This window comes from Cherax quadricarinatus, chromosome 1 (genome assembly GCF_038502225.1).
Source record: "Cherax quadricarinatus isolate ZL_2023a chromosome 1, ASM3850222v1, whole genome shotgun sequence".
Taxonomy (NCBI): Eukaryota; Metazoa; Arthropoda; class Malacostraca; order Decapoda; family Parastacidae; genus Cherax; species Cherax quadricarinatus.
The window spans coordinates 18,335,271-18,360,629 of NC_091292.1; the positions used below are offsets into that span (position 1 = coordinate 18,335,271).

At 41.1% G+C, this 25,359-nt stretch overlaps 1 protein-coding gene across 2 annotated transcripts in view; it reads left to right on the forward strand.

The window, feature by feature from the left end:
• Positions 1–22,398, forward strand: part of Pdhb (Pyruvate dehydrogenase E1 beta subunit) — a 126,158-nt gene extending 103,760 nt beyond the window's left edge. For both annotated transcript variants that reach the window (XM_053774938.1, XM_070100799.1), the window contains exons 7-8: positions 427–660; positions 21,981–22,398. In XM_053774938.1, the coding sequence (XP_053630913.1) occupies positions 427–660; positions 21,981–22,129 (383 nt within the window). In that variant the 3' untranslated portion in view covers positions 22,130–22,398. The remainder of the gene's footprint in view (positions 1–426; positions 661–21,980) is intronic.
• Positions 22,399–25,359: the final 2,961 nt, after the last annotated feature.

Below are 25,359 nucleotides of genomic sequence, written 5' to 3' on the forward strand. Positions count from 1 at the left end.
AGGTAAGTGAGAGTGAAAATGCTGATGGATGTTTACCTTGGGAATAATATTTCTCCTGTCGATGTATACTGTACTTTATCTTCAAATCTGTTGGGTCTTGTTTTAATTATGTACTTTACTTATATAATTGTAGTGTTTTACTCCTCTAAATTACTTGTGTGCACACTTGTGTATTGTATGATATAAGATATTGTATTTCTGTTAAGTTCATATATATGATGCTAGAGTATTATTTTTGGAGAACTAGAGTAGACTTTATAGTTTGTTTCTGCAACTTTTTTACCCCCAAAAATTGTCTTAATTCTACATCATTTCTATCAGATGCAATCTTAGCTTTCTGATTTCTTACTTATTAATATATTCTAATGACTGTGTTTAAGGCTTTAATCTGATTATCATTATTTAGTTTTTCTTATTTCTTTCTAGGTCAGCATATAACCTTAGTTGCACACTCCCGAGCTGTGATGTTGGCACTAGAGGCAGCAACTGCACTTGCTGGTGAAGGTGTAGAGTGTGAGGTCATAAATCTTCGCTCTCTGCGACCCTTGGATGAGGAGACTATTGTTAAGTCTGTGATAAAGACTCATAACCTGGTGACAGTTGAGCAAGGATGGCCCCAGTGTGGCATTGGATCAGAGATATGTGCTAGAGTTGTTGAAAGTAAGTTACTTAATACTGAATTTTTTATAGTTGTTAAATTTTCGAATAGTAGATAGAGAAGACATGGAAAAAATCTGAATATAGATTAAGTACAGATATGCTGGAGGAGGGAAAAGGAGCAATTGGTGGAATGATGAGGTAGAGAGAGTAGTGAGAGAGAAAACATTAGCATATGAGAGGTTTTTACAAAGTAAAAGTGATATATGGAGGGAGGGGTATATGGAGAATAAGAAAAAGTTTTGGAGTGAAATTAATGAATGGACTTGGCAGTTAAAAACAGGAGAGGAGAGTTATTAGATAAGAGTGTTGGAGGAATTGGGAAGATGGAGGGAATATTCTGAGGAACTGTTTAATGTTGATGATGAAAGGGAAGCTGTGATTTCATGCATTAGTCAGGGAGGTATAACATCTTGTAAGAGTGAGGAAGAGTCAAACGTGAGTGTGGAGGAGGTGCATGAGGCTGTGGGTAGAATGAAAGTGGGTAAAGCATCTGGGATTGATGGGATTAACCCTTTCAGGATTTCCGATGAACTAGTACATTTTACGCACCTGGGTTATTGACGTACTAGTACGCATAAATTCTAGTGCCTTCAAATCTAGCGAGAGAAAGCTGGTAGGCCTACATATGAAAGAATGGGTCTATGTGATCAGTGTGCACAGTATAAAAAAAAATCCTGCAGCACACAGTGCGTAATGAGAAAAAAAAAAACTTTGACCATGTTTTTGGTTTAACCCTTAAATGGTCCAAACATATACGTATATACGTTTTTTTAACATCTGAAAGTATGTAAAAAAATGTAGATCTTCTTTTTTGTTTTACATTTGAAAACGTGTAAAAAAAACTTTTATCTACATTTTTTTTTGTTATATTGTTATATATTGTGCTCCCGGTTTTTCTGGTGTTTTCATGGTCGCTCTTACATGCTAGAACTTTAATTTGTGTCATCAATCCTATACGATACATCCCTCTAGCGCCTGGAACCAATCTTGGGCGGAAAACATTATATACTGAGTAAAAAAAGGAGAATTAGTGTGCACTTCCTAGCAGAGTTTACTGCCAGAGGGGAATCATAGGCCTGTCCCGTGTGGAAAAATAATAATATTGAACTTTGTGTCAGAGGAAAGAAAGTCTCCCTGAAAGCATTGAGTATACATAGTGTATAGTGTATACTACAGTGGCTCCCTAGTATATTGATGATAAAGGCTAAAGTGTCATTTGAAAACAGGTGAATTTGTAAATGAAGTGATAAGCCTATAGAGGCAGGTGCCAGAAGTCGCCAGAAACTTACCACAGGTCAGCTGTTTTTAATAATCTTCCTGGCCTGCTAGTGTACTCGCATATAATCTAGTGATACCAGTGAATAGCAGAATACAGTGTTGTAGTAGCAACTAACCAGTATTATAATGGTACTTAGTGAAGTGGAGTGACTTTCATTAGTTTCTTTTTCTTGAAATACCAGACGTTACTGTGAATTTCATATAACCTGTAGTTACCAGCGGTCGCAATATACACAACGAGAAGCAATTATTACTACAGAAAAAGCGCCCTTCCTCCAAAATTTGCACCAGTCAACTATAGTGATAATATAGCATTTATTGTGGTGGAGACGGAAAAAAAAAAAAATAGAGAAGCTAGATACAGCGATTGATAAACAAAGGTGGAGGCTCGACCGTTCGTCATTGTAGGAGTGCCAGCAGTCACCGGCTCTTCAACACGCAAGTTATACTTTTGTATCAATCAAATCACATATTACTCGGGTAGATAATTTCCAGTAGATCCTTCATGTGTTAGCTCAAATCACCGACCAGTATGGTTTAAATAAGTGACCCACTGATCAGATCAGATAGACTGGTCCAAACCCTTGACTGGTCCGAACCCTTGACTGGTCCGAACCCTGGACTGGTTTCAAACGGTTTCGTTGTGCACCACCTAGCAGGTTATTAATAGAATATTCAAGAGGTTGCTAGTAGAATTGCAGTAAATCAACCATTCAAATCATTATGAAGCTGTGTGTAGTCTGTGGTCAGTCAAACAAACGGGCTTCCACATGCATAAATTGTCATTTCTGTGGAAATTGGTGTCACGCCCCTTGTGCAGATATCCAAGAACTAGCTACAAGCAGTATTAAAACAGGGAAGTGTTTTTGGGTATGCCCAAATGAGATAAATCTGTGGACTAAAATCACAAGGGTATTAAAAGAGGTCAACATCAAAGCTGCTTTCATAGAAAACCTGGAAGCTTTCTATAACAGATGGGAACATAAAAAGTCCGGGCTGAATGGTACTGCCCTTGATACTGGCCATGTAGTCAGAAACTGTAAGGCTGGAGATGATGTCCTGGTAGTCAGTAAATGGGGGGCTGATAGTGCTGTCCTGGGAGACAGTAATGGGGAAGCTGGAGGTGCTGTCCTGGGAGACAGTAATGGTGAAGCTGGAGGTGCTGTCCTGGGAGACAGTAATGGTGAAGCTGGAGATGCTGTCCTGGGAGACAGTAATGGGGAAGCTGGAGATGCTGTCCTGGGAGACAGTAATGGTGAAGCTGGAGATTTTGTCCAGGTAGTCGGGAATTATACGCAGGAAGGAATACATATGAATGACTGCATAGGGGACAGGAGCCATAGTAGGGAAACAAGTGTAGTCAAAGATAAGATAAAACCAATATTGCAAACTAGAAATACCGCAGGAAATAGCAAACAAGAGGACTCCACTAGCAATAGTGAGGATATATTACCAAAAACAAATGGTGGGAGCTCCATTGTTGGTGCTAGGGAGGATAGAAGTAAGACAGGGAAACATGCACCAACAGGGAATACAGACACAGAAACCCAAGGCAAACGGAAACCAAGCCTGTGCACATACTATGCACTCGGTATCTGCTGGCATGGGAAATCTGGAAAAACAGATGGGACGTGCAACTATGACCACCCTAGGAAATGCCATGCCCATATGACAACAGGAAAATGCAAACTCCCTTCCTGTAAGCTTTTTCACCCTGAACTGTGTACCTCTTCAGTACAGGAAAGACTGTGCTATAACTTAAATTGCCAGGCATACCATCTAAAGGGGACAAAAAGATACAAAACATCCAGGCCATGGGAAAACCTGGGTAGCCACAGCCACTCAAGAGGGAGAGGTTTTTTAGTGCCAGGAAGGAAAAAAAACTGGCAGGAAATGGCAGAAATCGTACACCAAATCCAGTCATTCCTGGAGTGGAACCACAGTCGATGGCCTCCACTCCAAACCGACAGATACAGATACTAATGCCGGAAAAAAAATCCCCCCCCAGTACCAACAATACCACCAGTCCGATAACATTCTTCTTTGCAAATATACAGGGTCTAAAGCCAGCAACAAACAACAAAATACCTTTCATCCGTGGACTGCTTGCAGAGGCAAAGGCAATGTTCGCGGCTTTCACTGAGACCCACATAAAGGATCACTTGGACAACGAAATATGGATCCCAGGTTACAACCTATACAGATGTGACAGAGTGAACAGGCAAAAGGGGGGGGTTGGCCTGTACATTGCAGAGTCACTTGTTTGCACAGAACTGCTAAATGCCTCAAATGATGTAGTGGAAGTTTTAGCAGTAAAGGTCGAGAACCAAAACCTAGTCATTGTGATAGTCTACAAGCCTCCGGATGCAACATCCCAGCAATTCCAGGAACAGCTGTTAAAAATTGACCACTGTCTGGAAAACCTTCCAGCTCCTGCACCCAACATCTTGCTCCTGGGGGATTTCAACTTAAGGTACCTAAAATGGAGGAATATAGCAAATAATATTGTTGCAGTAATAACACCAGGAGGCAGCTCTGATGAAAACTCACACTCACGCGAGCTTTTAAATCTCTGCACAAAATTCAATTTAAACCAGCAAATAATAGAGCCTACTAGACTGGAGAATACACTAGACCTCATCTTCACTAACAATGATGATCTGATAAGAAATATCACCATATCAAAAACAATATACTCAGATCACAACATAATTGAGGTTCAGTCATGTATGCGCGGAGCCCCAGACCGACATAATGAGATTAGTCACGAGGGAGCATTCACCAAATTCAACTTCAATAACAAAAACATAAAGTGGGACCAAGTAAACCAAGTCCTAACCGATATAAGCTGGGAAGATATACTAAGCAACACAGACCCCAACTTATGCCTAGAACAGATTAACTCGGTAGCACTCGATGTATGCACAAGGCTTATTCCTCTAAGAAAAAGGAGGAGTAGATGTAAAACAGAGAGAGACAGGCGCTCCCTTTACAGGCGACGGAAAAGAATAACAGAGCGGCTAAAAGAGGTCAATATATCTGAAATGCGTAGGGAGACACTGGTCAGAGAAATAGCAAGCATCGAACTTAAGCTAAAAGAATCCTTTAGGAGTCAGGAATCGCGGGAAGAACTAAAAGCCATAAATGAAATCGAAAGAAACCCAAAGTATTTCTTCTCCTATGCCAAATCAAAATCGAGAACAACGTCCAGTATTGGGCCCCTACTTAAACAAGATGGGTCCTACACAGATGACAACAAGGAAATGAGTGAGCTACTCAAGTCCCAATATGACTCAGTTTTTAGCAAGCCGCTAACCAGACTGAGAGTCGAAGATCAAAATGAATTTTTTATGAGAGAGCCACAAAATTTGATTAACACAAGCCTATCCGATGTTATCCTGACGCCAAATGACTTCGAACAGGCGATAAATGACATGCCCATGCACTCTGCCCCAGGGCCAGACTCATGGAACTCTGTGTTCATCAAGAACTGCAAGAAGCCCCTATCACGAGCCTTTTCCATCCTATGGAGAGGGAGCATGGACACGGGGGTCGTCCCACAGTTACTAAAAACAACAGACATAGCCCCACTCCACAAAGGGGGCAGTAAAGCAACAGCAAAGAACTACAGACCAATAGCACTAACATCCCATATCATAAAAATCTTTGAAAGGGTCCTAAGAAGCAAGATCACCACGCATCTAGAAACCCATCAGTTACACAACCCAGGGCAACATGGGTTTAGAACAGGTCGCTCCTGTCTGTCTCAACTATTGGACCACTACGACAAGGTCCTAAATGCACTAGAAGACAAAAAGAATGCAGATGTAATATATACAGACTTTGCAAAAGCCTTCGACAAGTGTGACCATGGCGTAATAGCGCACAAAATGCGTGCTAAAGGAATAACAGGAAAAGTCGGTCGATGGATCTATAATTTCCTCACTAACAGAACACAGAGAGTAGTCGTCAACAGAGTAAAGTCCGAGGCAGCTACGGTGAAAAGCTCTGTTCCACAAGGCACAGTACTCGCTCCCATCTTGTTCCTCATCCTTATATCCGACATAGACAAGGATGTCAGCCACAGCACCGTGTCTTCCTTTGCAGATGACACCCGAATCTGCATGACAGTGTCTTCCATTGCAGACACTGCAAAGCTCCAGGCAGACATCAACCAAATCTTTCAGTGGGCTGCAGAAAACAATATGAAGTTCAACGATGAGAAATTTCAATTACTCAGATATGGTAAACATGAGGAAATTAAATCTTCATCAGAGTACAAAACAAATTCTGGCCACAAAATAGAGCGAAACACCAACGTCAAAGACCTGGGAGTGATCATGTCGGAGGATCTCACCTTCAAGGACCATAACACTGTATCAATCGCATCTGCTAGAAAAATGACAGGATGGATAATGAGAACCTTCAAAACTAGGGAGGCCAAGCCCATGATGACACTCTTCAGGTCACTTGTTCTATCTAGGCTGGAATATTGCTGCACACTAACAGCACCTTTCAAGGCAGGTGAAATTGCCGACCTAGAAAATGTACAGAGAACTTTCACGGCGCGCATAACGGAGATAAAACACCTCAATTATTGGGAGCGCTTGAGGTTCCTAAACCTGTATTCCCTGGAACGCAGGAGGGAGAGATACATGATTATATACACCTGGAAAATCCTAGAGGGACTAGTACCGAACTTGCACACGAAAATCACCCACTACGAAAGCAAAAGACTTGGCAGACGATGCACCATCCCCCCAATGAAAAGCAGGGGTGTCACTAGCACGTTAAGAGACCATACAATAAGTGTCAGGGGCCCGAGACTGTTCAACTGCCTCCCAGCACACATAAGGGGGATTACCAACAGACCCCTGGCAGTCTTCAAGCTGGCACTGGACAAGCACCTAAAGTCAGTTCCGGATCAGCCGGGCTGTGGCTCGTATGTTGGTTTGCGTGCAGCCAGCAGCAACAGCCTGGCTGATCAGGCTCTGATCCACCAGGAGGCCTGGTCTCAGACCGGGCCGCGGGGGCGTTGACCCCCGGACCAGTACTTACCAAGATATAAGACAAAGAAGTTGGTGCCGAATGCTCACCTGACGGCAACATCGAGTCCTGCCGCATGCAGAAGTGTTGCCGATATACCTTTTTTCTTGCTTTTATTTTAATTTATATAATTTTTATAGGAGGGTGGGTGCAGGAGGAAAGAGGTGTGATTGGTGGAATGATGCAGTAAAGGTTGTGATAAAAGAGAAAAAGTTAGCTTATGAGAGGTTTTTACAAAGCAGAAGTGTTATAAGAAGAGTAGAGTACAGTGGTCCCTCAATAATCGTCCGGCCTGAAAGTTGTCCATTTTGGAAATAGTTCCGTTATTCTGTCTAAACATTGGCTCGCAAATGGTCCGATAACTCTCTAATCGTCTTTCGTCCTGGACACGTACTCACGGCTCTGAGCCGTTCCCAGCCAGTGTGCCATTGTTTACCAGTGAGCGACGGTCCCCTCACGTGTTCATACAAAATATTTCATAATATTCCATTCATTTTAGTGCTTACAAGTGCTAAATAAGCTACCATGGCTCCAAAGAAAGATCCTAGTGCCAAACCTTGGGTAAAGAAGGTGAGAAATACGATTGAATTTAAGAAAAACATCCTTGAACAATATGAAAGGAGCAAGAGTTTCAGCAGGAAGAGCAACAGATCGCAGGTCAGAATCTTGCTGCAGAGGAGGAGGAAGAGAGATGGAAGAAGGTGCCTTCTTTAGAAATTAAGGAGATTTTTGAAATGTGGGGTAGGATGGAAAAATTTATGGAGAAACATCACCCTGAGAAGGATGTTGCAAGCCATATCGGCAACTTGTACAGTGACAGAGTCTTGGCCCATTTTAGGGAAGTTTTAAAGAGACGCCAGAAACAGAGCTCTCTGGACAGTTCTTTTGTGAGACAGGATTCCAGTGACTCTCAAGCTGGTCCTAGTGGCATTAAGAGACAGAGAAGAGAAGTAACCCCAGAAAAGCACTTGGTACCTGAGGTGTTGATGGAAGGGGATTCCCCTTCCAAACAGTAATTCAATGTCTCTCCTCCAGTCTTCCATACACTAAGAAGAATCGCCAATAAAGGTAAGTGTTATGCTGTTAATGTTTCATTCATCATGTGCCATTGTATTGTTTATGTACTATATCTATATTTCATGTAAAAAAAATTTTTGTTTTAATATTTCTGGGTGTTAGGAATGGATTAATTGTATTTACATTATTTCTTATGGGGAAAATTGATTCGAAAATCGTCTATTTCTATAATAGTCCTACTTCCAGGAACGGATTATGGACGATAATTGAGGGGCCACTGTATATGGAGAGTAAAACAAAGGTGAAGAGAGTGGTGAGAGAGTGCAAAAGGAGAGCAGATGATAGAGTGGGAGAGGCACTGTCAAGAAATTTTAATGAAAATAAGAAAAAATTTTGGAGTGAGTTAAACAAGTTAAGAAAGCCTAGGGAACATATGGATTTGTCAGTTAAAAACAGAGTAGGGGATTTAGTAGATGGGGAGAGGGAGGTTTTGGGTAGATGGCGAGAATATTTTGAGGAACTTTTAAATGTCGACGAAGAAAGGGAGGCGGTAATTTCATGCACTGGACATGGAGGTATACCATCTTTTAGGAGTGAAGAAAAACAGGATGCGAGTGTGGGGGAGGTGCGTGAGGTATTACGTAGAATGAAAGGGGGTAAAGCAGCTGGAACTGACGGGATCATGACAGAAATGTTAAAAGCAGGGGGGTATATAGTGTTGAAGTGGTTGGTATTTTTGCTTAATAAATGTATGAAAGAGGGGAAGGCACCTAGAGATTGGCGGAAAGCATGTATAGTCCCTTTATATAAAGGGAAGGGGGACAAAAGATATTGTAAAAATTATAGAGGAATAAGTTTACTGAATATACCAGGAAAAGTGTACGGTAGGGTTATAATTGAAAGAATTAGAGGTAAGACAGAATGTAGAATTGCGGATGAGCAAGGAGGTTTCAGAGTGGGTAGGGGATGTGTAGATCAAGTGTTTACATTGAAGCATATATGTGTACAGTATTTGGATAAAGGTAGGGAAGGTTTTATTGCATTTATGGATTTAGAAAAGGCATATGATAGTGGATAGAGGAGCAATGTGGCAGATGTTGCAAGTATATGGAATAGGTGGTAAGTTACTAAATGCTGTAAAAAGGTTTTATGAGGATAGTGAGGCTCAGGTTAGGGTGTGTAGAAGAGAGGGAGACAACTTCCCAGTAAAAGTAGGTCTTAGACAGGGATGTGTAATGTCACCATGGGTGTTTAATATATTTATAGATGGGGTTGTAAAAGAAGTAAATGCTAGGGTGTTCGGGAGAGGGGTGGGATTAAATTATGGGGAATCAAATACAAAATGGGAATTGACACAGTTACTTTTTGCTGATGATACTGTGCTTATGGGAGATTCTAAAGAAAAATTGCAAAGGTTAGTGGATGAGTTTGGGAGTGTGTGTAAAGGTAGAAAGTTGAAAGTGAACATAGAAAAGAGTAAGGTGATGAGGGTATCGGATGATTTAGATAAAGAAAAATTGGATATCAAATTGGGGAGGAGGAGTATGGAAGAAGTGAATGTTTTCAGATACTTGGGAGTTGACGTGTCGGCGGATGGATTTATAAAGGATGAGGTTAATCATAGAATTGATGAGGGAAAAAAAGGTGAGTGGTGCATTGAGGTATATGTGGAGACAAAAAACATTATCTATGGAGGCAAAGAAGGGAATGTATAAAAGTATAGTAGTACCAACACTTATATGGGTGTGAAGCTTGGGTTGTGAATGCAGCAGCGAGGAGGCGGTTGGAGGCAGTGGAGATGTCCTGTCTAAGGGCAATGTGTGGTGTAAATATTATGCAGAAAATTTGGAGTGTGGAAATTAGGAGAAGGTGTGGAGATAATAAAAGTATTAGTCAGAGGGCTGAAGAGGGGTTGTTGAGGTGGTTTGGTCATTTAGAGAGAATGGATCAAAGTAGAATGACATGGAGAGCATTTGAATTTGTAGGGGAAGGAAGGCGGGGTAGGGGTCGTCGTTGAAAAGGCTGGAAGGAAGGGGTAAGGGAGGTTTTGTGTGCGAGGGGCTTGGACTTCCACCAGGCGTGTGTGAGCGTGTTCGATAGTGAATGGAGATGAATGGTATTTGGGACCTGACGATCTGTTGGAGTGTAAGCGGGGTAATATTTAGTGAAGGGATTCAGGGAAACCGGTTATTTTTATATAGCCAGACTTGAGCCCTGGAAATGGGAAGTACAATGCCTGCACTCTAAAGGAGGGGTTTGGGATATTGACAGTTTGGAGGGATATGTTGTGTATCTTTATACGTATATGCTTCTAAGCTGTTGTGTTCTGAGCACCTCTGCAAAAACAGTGATTATGTGTGAGTGAGGTGAAAGAATTGAATGATGATGAAAGTATTTTCTTTTTGGGGATTTTCTTTCTTTTTGGGTCACCCTGCCTCAGTGGGAGACAGCCGACTTGTTAAAAAAAAAAATTACAATTGATAGTAGTTCTTGTGATTTCATAGCCAATGTTTGTTCTGACACTAATACAGTGGACCCCCGCATACCGTTGGCATTACATAACGTTAAATCCGCATGCCGATACATTTTATCGATAAGATTTTGCCTCGCATACTGCTAAAAAAAACCCGCTCAGCGCTTTTCGTCCGAGACGCGTCTAATGTCAGGCCTGAGCCAGCCTCACATGTTGCACCGGTGGCATTGTTTACCAGCCAGCCTCCGCGGTAACATCCAAGCATACAATCGGAACATTTCGTATTATTACAGTGTTTTTGGTGATTTTATCTGCAAAATAAGTGACCATGGGCCCCAAGAAAGCTTCTAGTGCCAACCCTACAGTAATAAGGGTGAGAATTACTATAGAGATGAAAAAAGAGATCATTGCTAAGTATGAAAGTGGAGTGCGTGTCTCCGAGCTGGCCAGGTTGTATAATAAACCCCAATCAACCATCGCTACTATTGTGTCCAACAAAACAGCAATCAAGGAAGCTGTTCTTGCCAAAGGTTCAACTGTGTTTTCGAAACAGAGATCGCAAGTGATGGAAGATGTTGAGAGACTCTTATTGGTATGGATAAATGAAAAACAGATATTGTGGACCCTTAACCAGCGATGGCATCAATTAACGATAAATCTGACTAGCGATACATTTAAACGCAAAAATTTTGCCTCAACTAGCGCTTAAAAACCCGACCAGCGCTATTCGTTCCGTACCATACGCGTCCACTTTGGCCTGAGCGCGCCTCACTTGTCCCTTGGGTGACAGTGTTTACAAGCCAGCCAGCCACCGCGGTCGCCTCCAAACATACGACAACTGGAACATTTTATATTATCACAGCCTTTGTAGTGATTGCACCTGCAAAATAAGTCACCATGGGCCCCAAAAAAGCTTCTAGTGCCAACCCTACAGCAAAAAGGGTGAGAATTACTATGGAGATGAAGAAAGAGGTCATTGCTAAGTATGAAAGTGGAGTGCGTGTCTCTGAGCTGGTCAGGTTGTATAATAAACCCCAATCAACCATCGCTACTATTGTGGGTAAGAAAACGGCAATCAAGGAAGCTTTTCTTGCCAAAGGTGCAGCTGCTGCTGCACCACAGTCAGCTGTTGTTGTTGCTGCACCACCATCAGCTGTATTACTTGAAGATGTGGAGAGAGTGTTGTTGGTGTGGCTTAACGTGAAACAATTACCGAGAAACCATTAACCCCGGAGGGTTAGCCACCCAGGATAACCCAAGAAAGTCAGTGCATCATCGAGGACTGTCTAACTTATTTCCATTGGGGGTCCTTAATCTTGTCCCCCAGGATGCGACCCACAACAGTTGACTAACACCCAGGTGAACAGGAAAAAATGTCTAGAACTAGTGCTCATATTGGTGAGGGTAGTGGGGAGGATGTGGAAGAGTTGGTGGAGGAGGACAATGAAGAACAAACCACTGATGAGCTGCTAGATCATCTTCAACATTAAGAGGCCACACCTGAGGAAACTGCTTTGGAGGAGGGGAGAGAAATTGAAGAAGTTGCCTACTGCAAAGATTAAGGAAATGTGTGCAATGTGGCTTAAAGTGCAAACCTTTTTTGATGAAAATCACCCTCACACAGCTATTGCAAGCCGTGCTGGTGACTATTACACTGACAATGTTGTGAAACACTTTAGGATAAAGGAACGAGAGGTACAGGCCTCTATGGACAGATATGTTGTGCGACAGAAGTCCAGTGATTGAAGCTGGTCCTAGTGGCATTAAAAGAACAACGGAAGTAACCCCAGAAAAAGACTTGCTACCTCAAGTGCTAATGGAAGGGGATTCCCCTTCTAAACACTAACAAGATCAACGGTCTCCCCTCCTCCCATCCCATCAATCATCACCAGATCTTCAATAAAGGTAAGTGTCATGTAACTGTGCATGTCTTCTTCAGTTTGTGTGTATTAAAATTAATATTTCACGTGGTAAAAATTTTTTTTTTCAATACTTTGGGGTGTCTTGCATGGATTAATTTGATTTCCATTATTTCTTATGGGGAAAATTAACTTGACTAACGATTATTTTGATTAACGATGAGCTCTTAGGAATGGATTAATATTGCTGGTTGAGGGTCCACTGTAGCAGGAGATAGCATCTCTCAAGTGATCATAAGTGAAAAGGCTAGGAAGTTGCATGAGGATTTAATTAAAAAAATGCCTGCAACTAGTGATGATGTGAGTGAATTTAAGGCCAGCAAAGGTTGGTTTGAGAGATTTAAAAAGCATAGTGGCATACATAGTGTGATAAGGATGATGAGGCTGCCAGTTCGGACCACAAAGCAGCTGAAAAGTATGTGCAGGAATTCAAGGAGTATATAGAGACAGCCAAAGTCAATCAGCCACCTGGCCAGCCAGCCACCCAGCCTGCCAGCCACCCGGCCTGCCAGCCACCCGGGCTGCCAGTCACCCGGGCTGCCAGCCACCTGGCCTGCCAGCCACCGGGCCTGCCAGCCACCTGGCCTGCCAGCCACCCAACCTGCCAGCCACCCGACCTGCCAGCAACCCGACCTGCCAGCAACCCGACCTGCCAGCCACCTGGCCTGCCAGCCAGCAGCCAGCCAGCCAGCCTCCCTCCCGGTCATCCAGCCACCTGGCCTGCCAAACACATATTACAGGTTCCAGAATTGTTTCTCTTTACTTAGGTTATAGGACATAATGGCAGGATGACACTAGCAGTGGTATCAAAATTGAAAGGATGCTGCACAAATGTTGCACATGGGTTATTATCAAGGTTTTTGATATTTCCTCAACCACTTGAGGCCACATCCATCTCAAAGCCACTAAACTCAGAGTCAACATCACTTTCCTCTTAAAAGGGGAGAGTTAATACGACATGACATCAGTGAACCCCTGGTGTTTGCCATGCTCTTTGCTCTAGCTGGCATTCAATTGAACTGGTACTCCCATAAGGTACTAAGTTGTCCCAGATTTTTTTAATACTGTGCACACCAAGTGTTAAGACCCATTCTATACTGACTCGACATCTCAGGCCAATTGTCTCAAATTTGGAGGCAGGAAAAATAAAATGTTGATTCACATTTGCAGCGCTAGCAGTGCTAATGTAGATCTACGTTTGGACAGTTTAAGGGTTCAACCAAAAACACAGTCACAGTTTTTCTCGTGCACTGCGTGCTGCATGATCTTTTTTATTTTGTGCATTTACTGTATAGACCCATTCTCTCATATCGAGGCCCAAATTTATCACTTGCTTCACCACTTCAAACCCGTATTATGGCACAGACAGCGAAGTGGTTAATAAATGTATGAAAGAGGGGAAGGTACCTAGGGATTGGCAGAGAGTATGCATAGTTACTTTGTATAAAGGCAGAGGGGACAAAAGAGAATGTAAAAATTATAGGGGAATAAGCCTGCTGAGTATACCTAGTTAGGTGTATGATAGTTACCATTGAAACAGTTAAGAGTAAAACCGAGAGCAGGATTACAGATGAACAGGGAGGCTTTAGGAAGAGTAGGGGTGTGCAGACCAATTATTTACAGTGAAGCATATAAATGAACATGATTTAGATAAGGGTAAAGAGGTTTTTGTTGCATTTATGGATTTATAAAAGGCATATGATAGGATGGATAGGGAAGCAGTGTCTAATGTTGCAAGTGTATGGCATAAGTGGTAGGTTACTGAAAGCATTTAAGTGTTTATGAGGATAGTGAGGCTCAGGTTGGAGTATGTAGGAGAGAGGGAGATTATTTCCCAGTAAAAGTAGGCTTAGGTAGGGATGCGTGATGTCACCATGACTGTTCAATGTATATACAGTGGACCCCGGTTATCGGCCAACTCGGTTATCGACGGGGTTTTCGGCACCCGGTTATCGGCCGCTCACTCGGTTATCGGCCATTTTGGATGCATCCATCTGCCGGCTGGAGCAGCTTGCACTTCAGTTTGGCTTTGTCTCTCGGTGGCTGAGGAAGCTTCTGTTCATACATCCAAACATTTTGCTTGTTTCCCATTGTTTTTAGTGGGTTTTCTTGCAGTGCAACTGTGAAATAAGTAACCATGGCTCCAAAGAAAGTTCCTAGTAATGTTCCTGTGGTAAAGAAAGTGAGAAACACCATGGAATTTAAGCATGAAGTGATAGAATAGTTTGAGTGTGGTATGAAGGTGATGGAACTTTCCAATATGTACAGCAAGAATAAATCAAGAATTACATCCATCCTGGCAAAGAAAGAACAAATCAAAGATGGTAATGTTGCAAAAGGAGTAAAATTTCTAACTAAACAAAGGACACCGATAATGGAAGAGATGGAAACGTTATTATTATTATGGATTAAGGAAAAAGAATTAGTGGGAGACAGTGTTGTGGAGTCGATCATTTGTGAGAAGGCAAAGCAGTTGCATGAGGATCTTGCAAAGAAAATGCCTGGAACAAGTGCTGCAGTTTGTGAATTTAGGGCCAACAAAGGATGACTTGATAGATTTAAGAAGCGTAGTGGCATACACAGTGTTGTAAGGCATGGTGAGGCTGCAAGTTCTGACAAATGTGCGGTTGAAAAGTATATTCACGAATTCCGGAACTATGTAAAGGCTGAAGGATTCGAACCCCAACAAGTATTCAATTGTGACGAAACAGGCCTGTTTTGGAAGAAAATTTCAAACAGGTCCTACATTACCCAGGAGGAAAAGGCACTGCCAGGACACAAGCCTATAAAAGACAGGCTTACTCTTTTGTTGTGTGGTAATGCTAGTGAGAATTTCAAAGTGAAGCCTTTACTCGTGTATCACTCAGAAAATCCCAGTGTTTAAGAAAAACAGTGTCATGAAGAATAGGTTGTGCGTGATATGGAAAGCTAATCATAAGGCATGGGTCACAAGGCAAATGGGTTAATGATGTGTTTGGCCCCAGTGTGAAAAAATGCCTCCTGGAAAAGAAATTGCCACTCAAGTGCCTCCTGGTACTGGACAATGCTCCTGCACATCTTCCAGACTTGGAAGACCAAGTGTTTAGGGACTTCAGTTTTATAAAAGTGAAGTTCTTGCCTCCTAACGCCACTCCTTTCCTCCAGCCCATGGACCAGCAGGTCATTTCTAACTTCAGAAAACTCTACACAAAAGCAGTGTTTCAAAAGTGCTTTGAAGTGACCTCAGACACTCAGTTGACCCTAAGAGAGTTCTGGATGAATCACTTCACTATCTTCCATTGCATAAGCCTTATAGGTAAGGCTTGGGAGGGAGTGACTTCCAGGACTTGGAACTCTGCCAAATTGTGTCCAAGAGAGGGATTTTGAAGAGTTTGAGGTTCACCATGACCCTGACCCTGCCGACCCTGTGGACTCTATTGTGGAACTGGGGAAGTCCCTGGGGTTGGAGGTGAGTGGCGAGGATGTGGAAGAGTTGGTGGAGGACCACAGGGAAGAGTTTACCACTGAAGAGCTGCAAGAGCTTCAACTTGAACAGCAACAGACTGCAGCTGAGGAACTTGCTTCAGAAGAGGAGGAAGAGGGAGTGAAGGAGGTACCTTCTTCAGATATTAAAGAGGTGTGTGCAATGTGGACTAGGGTGCAAGCTTTTGTAGAGAAACACCACTCTGACAAAGCTGAAACAGGCCATATCCGCAACATGTTTAGTGACAAAACCCTGTCCCACTTCAGGGAAATCTTAGAGATGCCAGAAACAGAGCACACTGGACAGTTATTTTGTGAGACGGGTCTAGTGACACTCAAGCTAGTCCTAGTGGCATTAAAAGACAGAGAAGGGAAGTAACCCCAGAGAAGGCTTTGCTACCTAAAGTCTTCATGGAGGGGGATTCTCCTTCCAAACACTAACTCCTCCCTCTTTCCTCCTCCCTATCTTCAAGAAGCCAGCATTAGCCTTCAATAAAGGTATGTAATACTTACATATTTGCAAAAAAAATTACTTTTTTTGTGAATATTTTTGTTTAGAATGAATTTACATAATTGTATTTCCATTAGTTCTCAAGGGAAATATTAATTCGGTTATTGGCCATTTCGGTTATCAGCCAGCCTTCAGGAATGGATTACGGCTAATAACTGGGGGTCCACTGTATATAAATAGGGTTGTAAGAGAAGTGAATGCTTGGGTGTTAGCAAGAGGTGAGGAATTAAAAGATAAAGAATCTAACACAAAGTGGGAGTTGTCAGTTGGTTTTTGCTGATTGCACTGTGATTTTGGGAGATTCTGAAGAAAAGTTGCAGAGGTTGGTGGACGAGTTTGGGAGGGTATGTAAAAGGAAATTAAAAGTGAATATAGGAAAGAGCAAGGTGATGAGGATAAAAAATTTAGGCAATGAAGGATTGGATATCAGATTGGAGGGAGTATGGAGGAAGTGAATGTATTCACTGGAGCACAGTGAATACATTCACTTCCTTCATACTCTGAATGGTTATTAGGAATTCTTAGTGCTTTGGACTTGTCAGCAGATGTGTTTATGAAAAACGAGGTGAACCATAGAATTGATGAGGGGGAAAAAGGTGAATGATGCACCAAGGAGTCTGTGGAGACAACATTATCCATGGAAGTAAAGAGGGGAATGTAGAGTGCTAGTCACGGCATTATGCCGGCCCTCCCCCACTCATGTACCAAAACACAAACACATACCATGGAAGATTATAATATACATATATACAGTGGACCCTCGGCTAACAATATTAATCCGTTCCTGAGAGCTCATCGTTAGATGAAATTATCGTTAGCTGAATTAATTTTCCCCCTAAGAAATAATGGAAATCAAATTAATCTGTTCCTGACACCCCAAAGTATGAAAAAAAAAAAATTTTTTACCACATGAAATATACATTTTCCTACACACAAAAAGAAGAAGACATGCACAATTACTACTGTACTAAATAAAGAATACATGAGACTTTCCTTTATTGAAGATCTGGTGATGATTGATGGGATGGGAGGAGGGGAGATGGTGGAGGTTATTGTTTGGAAGGGGAATCCCCTTCCATGAGGACTTGAGGTAGCAAGTCCTTTTCCTGGGTTTCTTTCTTCCTTTAATGCCACTAGGACCAGCTTGAGTGTCACTGGACCTCTGTCGCACAACAAATCTGTCCATAGAGCTCTGTACCTCGTGTTCCTTAAAGATTTGCCTAAAATGGGCCACAACATTGTCATGGTAATAGTCACCAGCACGGCTTGCAATAGCTGTTAGGGTGATTTTCATCCATAAAGGTTTGCAGTTCAACCCACTTTGCACACATTTCCTTAATCTTTGAAGTAGGCAATTTCTTCAGTTTCTCTCTGCCCTCCTTTGAAGCAGTTTCCTCAGGTCTGGCCTCTTGCTGTTGCAGATGCTCTTGCAGCTCATCAGTGGTTAGTTCTTCATTGTCCTCCTCCACCAACTCTTCCACATCCTCCCCACTAACCTCCAACCCCAAGGACTTTCTCAGTGCCACAATAGATTCCACAACTGCCATAGGCTTCTCAGGGTTAGCCCCAAACCCTTTAAAATCCCTCTCTTCTACACATTCTGGCCACAATTTCCTCCAAGCAGAATTCAAGGTCCTCTTAGTCACTCCCTCCCAAGCCTTGCCTATAAGGTTTACACAACTGAGGATACTAAAGTGATCTTTCCAAAACTCTCTTAGGGTCAGTCGAGTGTCTGAGGTCACTTCAAAGCTCTTTGGAAACATAGCTTTTGTGTAGAGTTTTTTGAAGTTTGAAATGACCTGCTGATCCATGGGCTGCAGGAGAGGAGTGGTACTAGGAGGCAAAAACTTCACTTTGATATAGCTCATGTCTCCAGAAATTCGCTCTGCCAAGTCTGAAGGATGACCAGAAGCATTGTCTAATAACAGGAGGCACTTAAGGTCTAATTTATTTTCCAGGAGGTAATTTTTCACAGTGGGGGCAAACACATGGTGAAACCAGTCATAGAAAAAGTCCCTAGTGACCCATGCGTTACTGTTTGCCCTCCACATCACAACACAACACTGGGAGTTTCAGAGTGATACACCAATAAAGGCTTCACTTTGCAATCACCACTAGCATTACCACACAATAAAAGAGTAAGCCTGTCTTTCATAGGCTTATGTCCTGGGAGTGCCTTTTCCTCCTGAGTAATGTAGGTCCTGTTTGGCATTTTCTTCCAAAACAGGCCTGTTTCATCACAATTAAACACTTGTTGGGGTTTCAGTCCTTCAGCCTCTATGTACTCCTTGAATTCCTGCACATATTTTTCAGCCACTTTTTGGTCTGAACTGGCAGCCTCACCATGCCTTATCACACTATGTATGCCACTACAATTCTTAAATCTCTCAAACCAACTTTTGCTGGCCTTAAATTCACTCGCATCACCACTAGTTGCAGGTATTTTTTTAATTAAATCGTCATGCAACTTCCTAGTCTTTTCACATATGATCGCTTGTGAGATGCTATCTCCTGATATCTGTTTTTCATTTATCCATACCAATAACAGTCTCTCAACATCTTCGAGTACTTGCGATCTCTGTTTCGAAAACAAACTTGCACCTTTTGCAAGAACAGCTTCCTTGATTGTCGTTTTGTTGGCCAAGATAGTAGCGATGGTTGATTGGGGTTTGGTATACAACTTGGCCAGCTCCGAGACGCGCACTCCACTTTCGTACTTTGCAATTATCTCTTTCTTCATTTCCATACTAATTCTCACCCTTTTTACCACAGGGTTGGCACTAGAAGCTTTCTTGGGGCCCATGGTGACTTATTTTGCAGTTACAAGCACTAAAAACACTGTGATACTATATGTACCAAATGTATGCGTAGATGCGACCGTGCTGGCTGGCTTGTAAACATTGGCACACACGGGGCAGCTGAGGTGCGCTCAGGCCACATGTGGACACATACCAGACAAATCACGCTGGGCGAGTTTTTTATTGTTAGCCAGGCCAAAATAATTACGCTCGAATGCTTCTTTGGGCAGATTTAACATTATGCGATGCGTTCGTTAGCCAAGGGTCCGCTGTATTTGCACACTTACTGAGGTTTTAATACTTGGTTCTGCATCCTTTATGCTTAATCACGTCCCTCAGCCATGTAGAAAGATTTTCACACAAATTCTTGAGGGTTTGGGGAGGTATATTATTCCATGCCTTGTGTAGAGCAGCCTCCAGCTGCGGGATAGAACTGAAATTCTTCCCCGGTAAACTTCGTTTCACTATCAACCAGAGGTTCTCAATAGGGTTTAGGTCTGGGGAATTGCCTGGCCAGTCATTAAAGAACCTCACTTCATAGTCCTTAAGCCACTGAACTACAGATTTGGGGGTATGACATGGTGCACCATCCTGCATAACAACAGTAGCGCCACACTCATCAAATGTCTCAGGTAAATTGTCACACAATAACTCCAGGTAATTATACTGGTTCATTTACTGGTTTTTGGGAAGCACAATGTGTTCATCAATATTCTGAGCACTGAAACACCCCCAAACCATGAGCGAGTCTTGGTGTTTGGTGGTCCCATAGGTGTAGTGTGGGTCTAGTGGGTCACTACTTCTGGGCCATTACACATCCCCCACAGTTACAGGTGACGGTGAAGGTTGCTTCATCATTCCAAAGTACTTCAGACCACTGTTGAGGATTCCAGTGAAGATATTTCTTTGCATAATCCAGCCTATGTTTCTTCTGTGGCTTGGAGAAGATCAGTTTTTTAACCTGGCAGCGACTAATATAACCCATTTCTGACTCATGTCTGTTAACAGTTCTTACAGACACCTCTGAGAGAAGATGTGGGTTCTTTTCTTTCAATTCTCTAGCAGTTATCTTAGGTGTACTCTCTAACTGCTTCTTTAACACAGTTAAGGTACGAACAGATATCTTCTTCAAGGGGCCAGGCCAAGGTTTGGCAGACGGTAACTCGACATCGCCACCAGCCTTGAAACGCTGCACTCAGTTCCTCACTGAACACTCACACACATACACACCAACATTCTTCACTATTTCTTTTGTCTGGTGCCGAGGTTTGTGAAGCCCTATGATTTGAGCTATAGTTTCAGGTGTTAAAGACTTCCTTTTACCCATAATCAAACATGTATAGCCCCAAAACCAAAAGGAACACCGGACAAAAGATGGGGCGGATGAGAGACAAAAGTGCAACACTTCCTCTCACCACGGCAGCCATGTGAGCACTGAGGAGTCACTGTGGAGTGTGGCTAACAGCTGCTACCCAGCATAATGCACTGATGAAAAAAGACCCTTGATTTTTGTCACTGCATTATGCTGGGGCGCTCACCCGGCATAATGCCATAATTAGCACTGTATGAGAGTATAGTGGTACCACCACTCTTATACTGGTGTGAAGCATGGGTGGTGGTTGTTGCAGCATGAAGAAGGCTGGAGGCAGTGGAGATGTTGTGTCTGAGGGCAATGTGTGGTGTGAATATTAGGCAGAGAATCTGTAGCTTGGAGATTAGGAGGAGGTTGTGGGGTTTCTAAAAGTGTTGTCCAGAGGGCTAGGGAGGGGTTGAGGTGGTTCAGACATTTTAAGGTGGAATGAAATAGAATGACTGGGAGGGTGTATAAACCTGTAGTGGAGGGAAGGTGGTGTAGGGGTCCTAGGAAAAGTTGGAGGGAGGAGGTAAAGGAGGTTTTGTGTGTGAGGGGCTTAGACTTCCAGCAAGCATGCATGTGTGTGTTAGAAGCGAGTGGATGCAAATGTTTTTTATGACTTGATGTGCTGTTGAAGTGTGAGCAAAATAACATGAAGGGATTCAGGAAAGCCGGTCAGCCAGACTTGAGTCCTGGAGGTAGAAGTACAGTGCCTGCACTCTGAAGGAGGGATGGAGATATGCTGCAGTTTTTAAACTGTAGTGTACACACCCCTCTGGCAAGACAGTGAATGAGTGATGATAAAAGTGTTTCATTTTTGAGCACCCCTGCCTTGGTGGGAAATGGCCAGCTTGTTAAAAAAAAATGTTTAAGTGATGGTGGAATTATATTAACTTCTCTACAGTTGAAGTAATGGATGAGTGAATGATGTCATATTTGAAAACCCTTCAACACATTAGGTGTCCTGAACTCAAGTGTAAGAAACAAATGTACAGTATTAATTTAACAATTTTTAAACTAATGTAGTATATTCTTTTAACTGTCTGAACCTTACTAGAGCTCAAATATTTCACAAAGCATTATCATCAACAGTGTTAAGTAAGAAAAAACTTATTTTAACAGCATTAAAAAAAAATTGTTATATGTACCTCTCTCAGAGGTCGAGTCTGTGAAGGCCAGAAGGGTAGACAGTTTTGTCAGAGGACCCATTAATAGGATGTCTGTGATCCCTACATGACAGATAAGAGCATTATTAGTGTCAACAAGTCTAACACTTTATATACTAGCTCCCTTTCCTAATGCACTTCTGTATGATTAATTACTGGTCCAAGTTTTATGCTCTTATGTGTGTGTTATGTATTGTTCCAGTCATGGTATTGTGCCTTTTTATTCTTTAGATATTTCAGTACACATAAAAGGAGTGCTAAATACATTTTCTAATAGAGTACTTTTGTTTGTCCAGGTCCAGCTTACCACTACCTAGAATCTCCAGTGATTAGGGTGACTGGAGTTGATGTGCCTATGCCGTATGCTAAAAGTTTAGAAATAGCTTGCATTCCACAGCCTCATGATGTAATCAAGGCTGTGAAAAAAGTCTTGAAAATAAAATAGTGCACAAAATGAGACATTTGTGAATGTGTCGTTAAGAAATATGTACACATGACAAGTTTTACCTAACGTGGACAAATTTTTTTTATGTGAATTTTAGATTATTTATACTTGTTGCATGTTGGAAATTTAATTTATTGGATTATGTAAACATGTATAACTGCAAGGAATGCAGTATGGTATTGGTATGAAGGAGTGTACATTAATATTTTGGCTGTATATAGTATTTGTTATATATTGCATCATTGTTTTGAATTAAACTGCCCTATTTCTACCTTTTTTTTTTTCTTATGCATTTTTCTACAGTTATCAAATTTTCAGGTTCAAAGTATAAATTCATTCTGATTTGTTCAACATGGCTTTCCCTTTATTTTTCAGTAAAGTATATACATTAAAAAAACAAAGAATTTCTATTTACAGTGTGTATATATACAGGTGTACATTTTGAAAAAAATATGTAGTATGAAAATAGTAAACACAATATTACAAATATGCTCATTTTATGTCAGTCCTTTTTTTACTTGCAATTACTAGGTCAATTTTGTGGGAGGGGGTCTTATCACCTTCCCCTGGGCCCTTCTGAACTCTTGCTTGATGTAATGCACCTCTGTTGAATGACCATGCAGGTTTAGTTTTTTTAAAAAATTTTAAAAACAAACACTAAACATATGTGAATTTTACAGCTTATAGATGTAATATGCATTTTCCTTGCTTTACATTGGTCTGCTTTATTAAAATTTGCTGTTATGCATCTAATTTCTATTGGTACAGTAAAATCTGTTTGAGAAACTACAGAAAATGGGACAAAACCAGTAGTTATATCATTTGGAAACAACAAATAAAGCTCATTGTATGTTATGATCACTGCAAAACAAATCTCATCTTTACACCAGTCACCATTGCCAACCACCTGCTTTCCCAAATAGTCAGTTAAATTGAGGGTTTATTGTAATTCCACTTACACATGATGCATAAGTGGAATTACAGTCGACATGGGCCTGGAATTGTGACAAAATTAGTTTATATGATCATTTGTTTGAACCTCTGTATTGCATCTACTTCCAGTGTCGCATAATCAGTATCATTACACAATTTTTTTTTTTTTAAATCTCTGGCTATGTTAAGCTTGCAGCTAGACTTTTAAGGCATCCAGCTTTTCCATCGGTTAAGTCAGTTTTATGGTTTGAATACATTTTTCTTTTATTGAAGTTGTTTTGGCAACTGGATGCCTCCAAGAGAAGATGGGAAAAATTGTGCATTTATTTCTATCTTCAATACAGTAAACCACTTAGTGACGTTTTGCAGTGTGATTTTCTTGCGACACATTTCAAGAAGTGCAACCAAAAGCTTAAATAATGCTAGAAAGCCTTTATATTGTGCAGCAGTATATTTTTACCTGCTCAAAATGCCAAAGGTCATTTACTGCTAAATAAGATGGAAGAGTTGTTTAATATGTGGATTGAGGAAAAAAAAACAGAAAGGGGGAGTCCCCTTAGTGCTCTGATAAAGCACAAAACTATCTTATTATAAAACTGAGAGAAGGAAGGATGGCCTTCACAGCAGTGGAAGTTTTGACAAATGCAGTGAACTTTATAAAGTTTTTTGGTGAGAATGCATCAGCTGATTAAGTAGCTGCTTTAGGTGCCATCTCAGTAAGTCCACTTTACCTTCCATGCACTCTTTCAAATATTGGCAACATGTAGTAGTAGTATTATAATCAAATAAAGCGCTAAACCTGGCAGCACGCATTAGATTTTGCCGTCAAAATGACTAATTTATTGTGGACCCCCATATCCATCCTGTGAATGTAACACAAGAGCATATGGGTACACAAAAGGCATAGAAACTAGGCCCCAAGAGGGGCTAACAGGAGTACATCTGGATTTATATCTACAGTAGACTTTTTTTTTCAACAAGTCGGCCGTTTCCCACCAAGGAAGGGTGACCCAAAAAGAAAGAAAATCCCCAAAAAGAAAATACTTAAATCATCATTCAACACTTTCACCTCACACATAATCACTGTTTTTGCAGAGGTGCCCAGAATACAACAGTTTAGAAGTACAGTGGACCCCCGTTTAACGATATTTTTTCATTCCAGAAGTATATACTTCCCATAACATTTTGTTGCCAAATTTTCAAGTTTGCATATTCAACTCCAACCTTTATATTATCCTTTGTACCTGTCTACCATCTTACTATCATATTATAACCAAGACATTACCATTATTCATTGTTCTTACCTGTCCATTTAATTTTGTTTACCACTACTTGTTTTTTTAGTCACTTTTTATTGTGTGTGCAATTAGTGTATATTCCAATTACTTTTTTGCAAGTACCAATACTATCTTTTGCTAGCTAGTACCAACTATCTCATTTTTTTTTTACTTTTTATTGTGCAATAAACTGCTCAACTTATTTAATATTACAAATCAGATCTTACTCCTAAACCAATATTATTTCATAGTGACTATCTGTCCATTTAACTTGTTTACCATTACTCAATTGTAGTCCCTTATATATTTTTTGTCCTTTATTTTAGCTCTATATAACTACCTTAGATCATATATTCGCAATTGTTAAACTAATCAAGGTGCTATTCTCAGGTGCTAAAGTTAATAAGTTCACTATTTTGCCATTATACTCCAAAGCTCATTTATTTGATTACCACTTTATTGTTCACCACAACTTATATTAGTCCCTTTTATATTATAATTTTATAATTCTAACTTTAAAGAATTACCTTTAAAGTACTACCTACTATCATATTCCCAAGCTCCATTATTTGATCATCACTTTATTTGTTCACCACAAATTATTTTAGTCCCTTTTATATTGTCTCCTTTATTTTAGCTTTAAAAAACTACCTTAGCTCATTATTTTTTACATTTGTTAAATAATTCAGGTGCTATTTTTTTTAGCTTTAGAATATTTACTTTATTTTTTACTTAATTTTAACTATAGATTCACTACAAATCTTATGATTACAAGCATTGATCCTGATACCAACCTCTTATTTAATGACTTAAATGATTCAAACAGTTACTGTAATTACTACACAGCAGAACAATCAAAGGCACTTCTCAGAGCCAACAACAACATAACTATCTTTAACTACAATATCAGATCTTTAAGCAAGCATTATGATGACCTCCTAGCATTACTAAATTCCTTGCATGCCAATATGTCCATTATTACACTAACTGAAACCTGGCTAAAGCCTGATACTACAGATG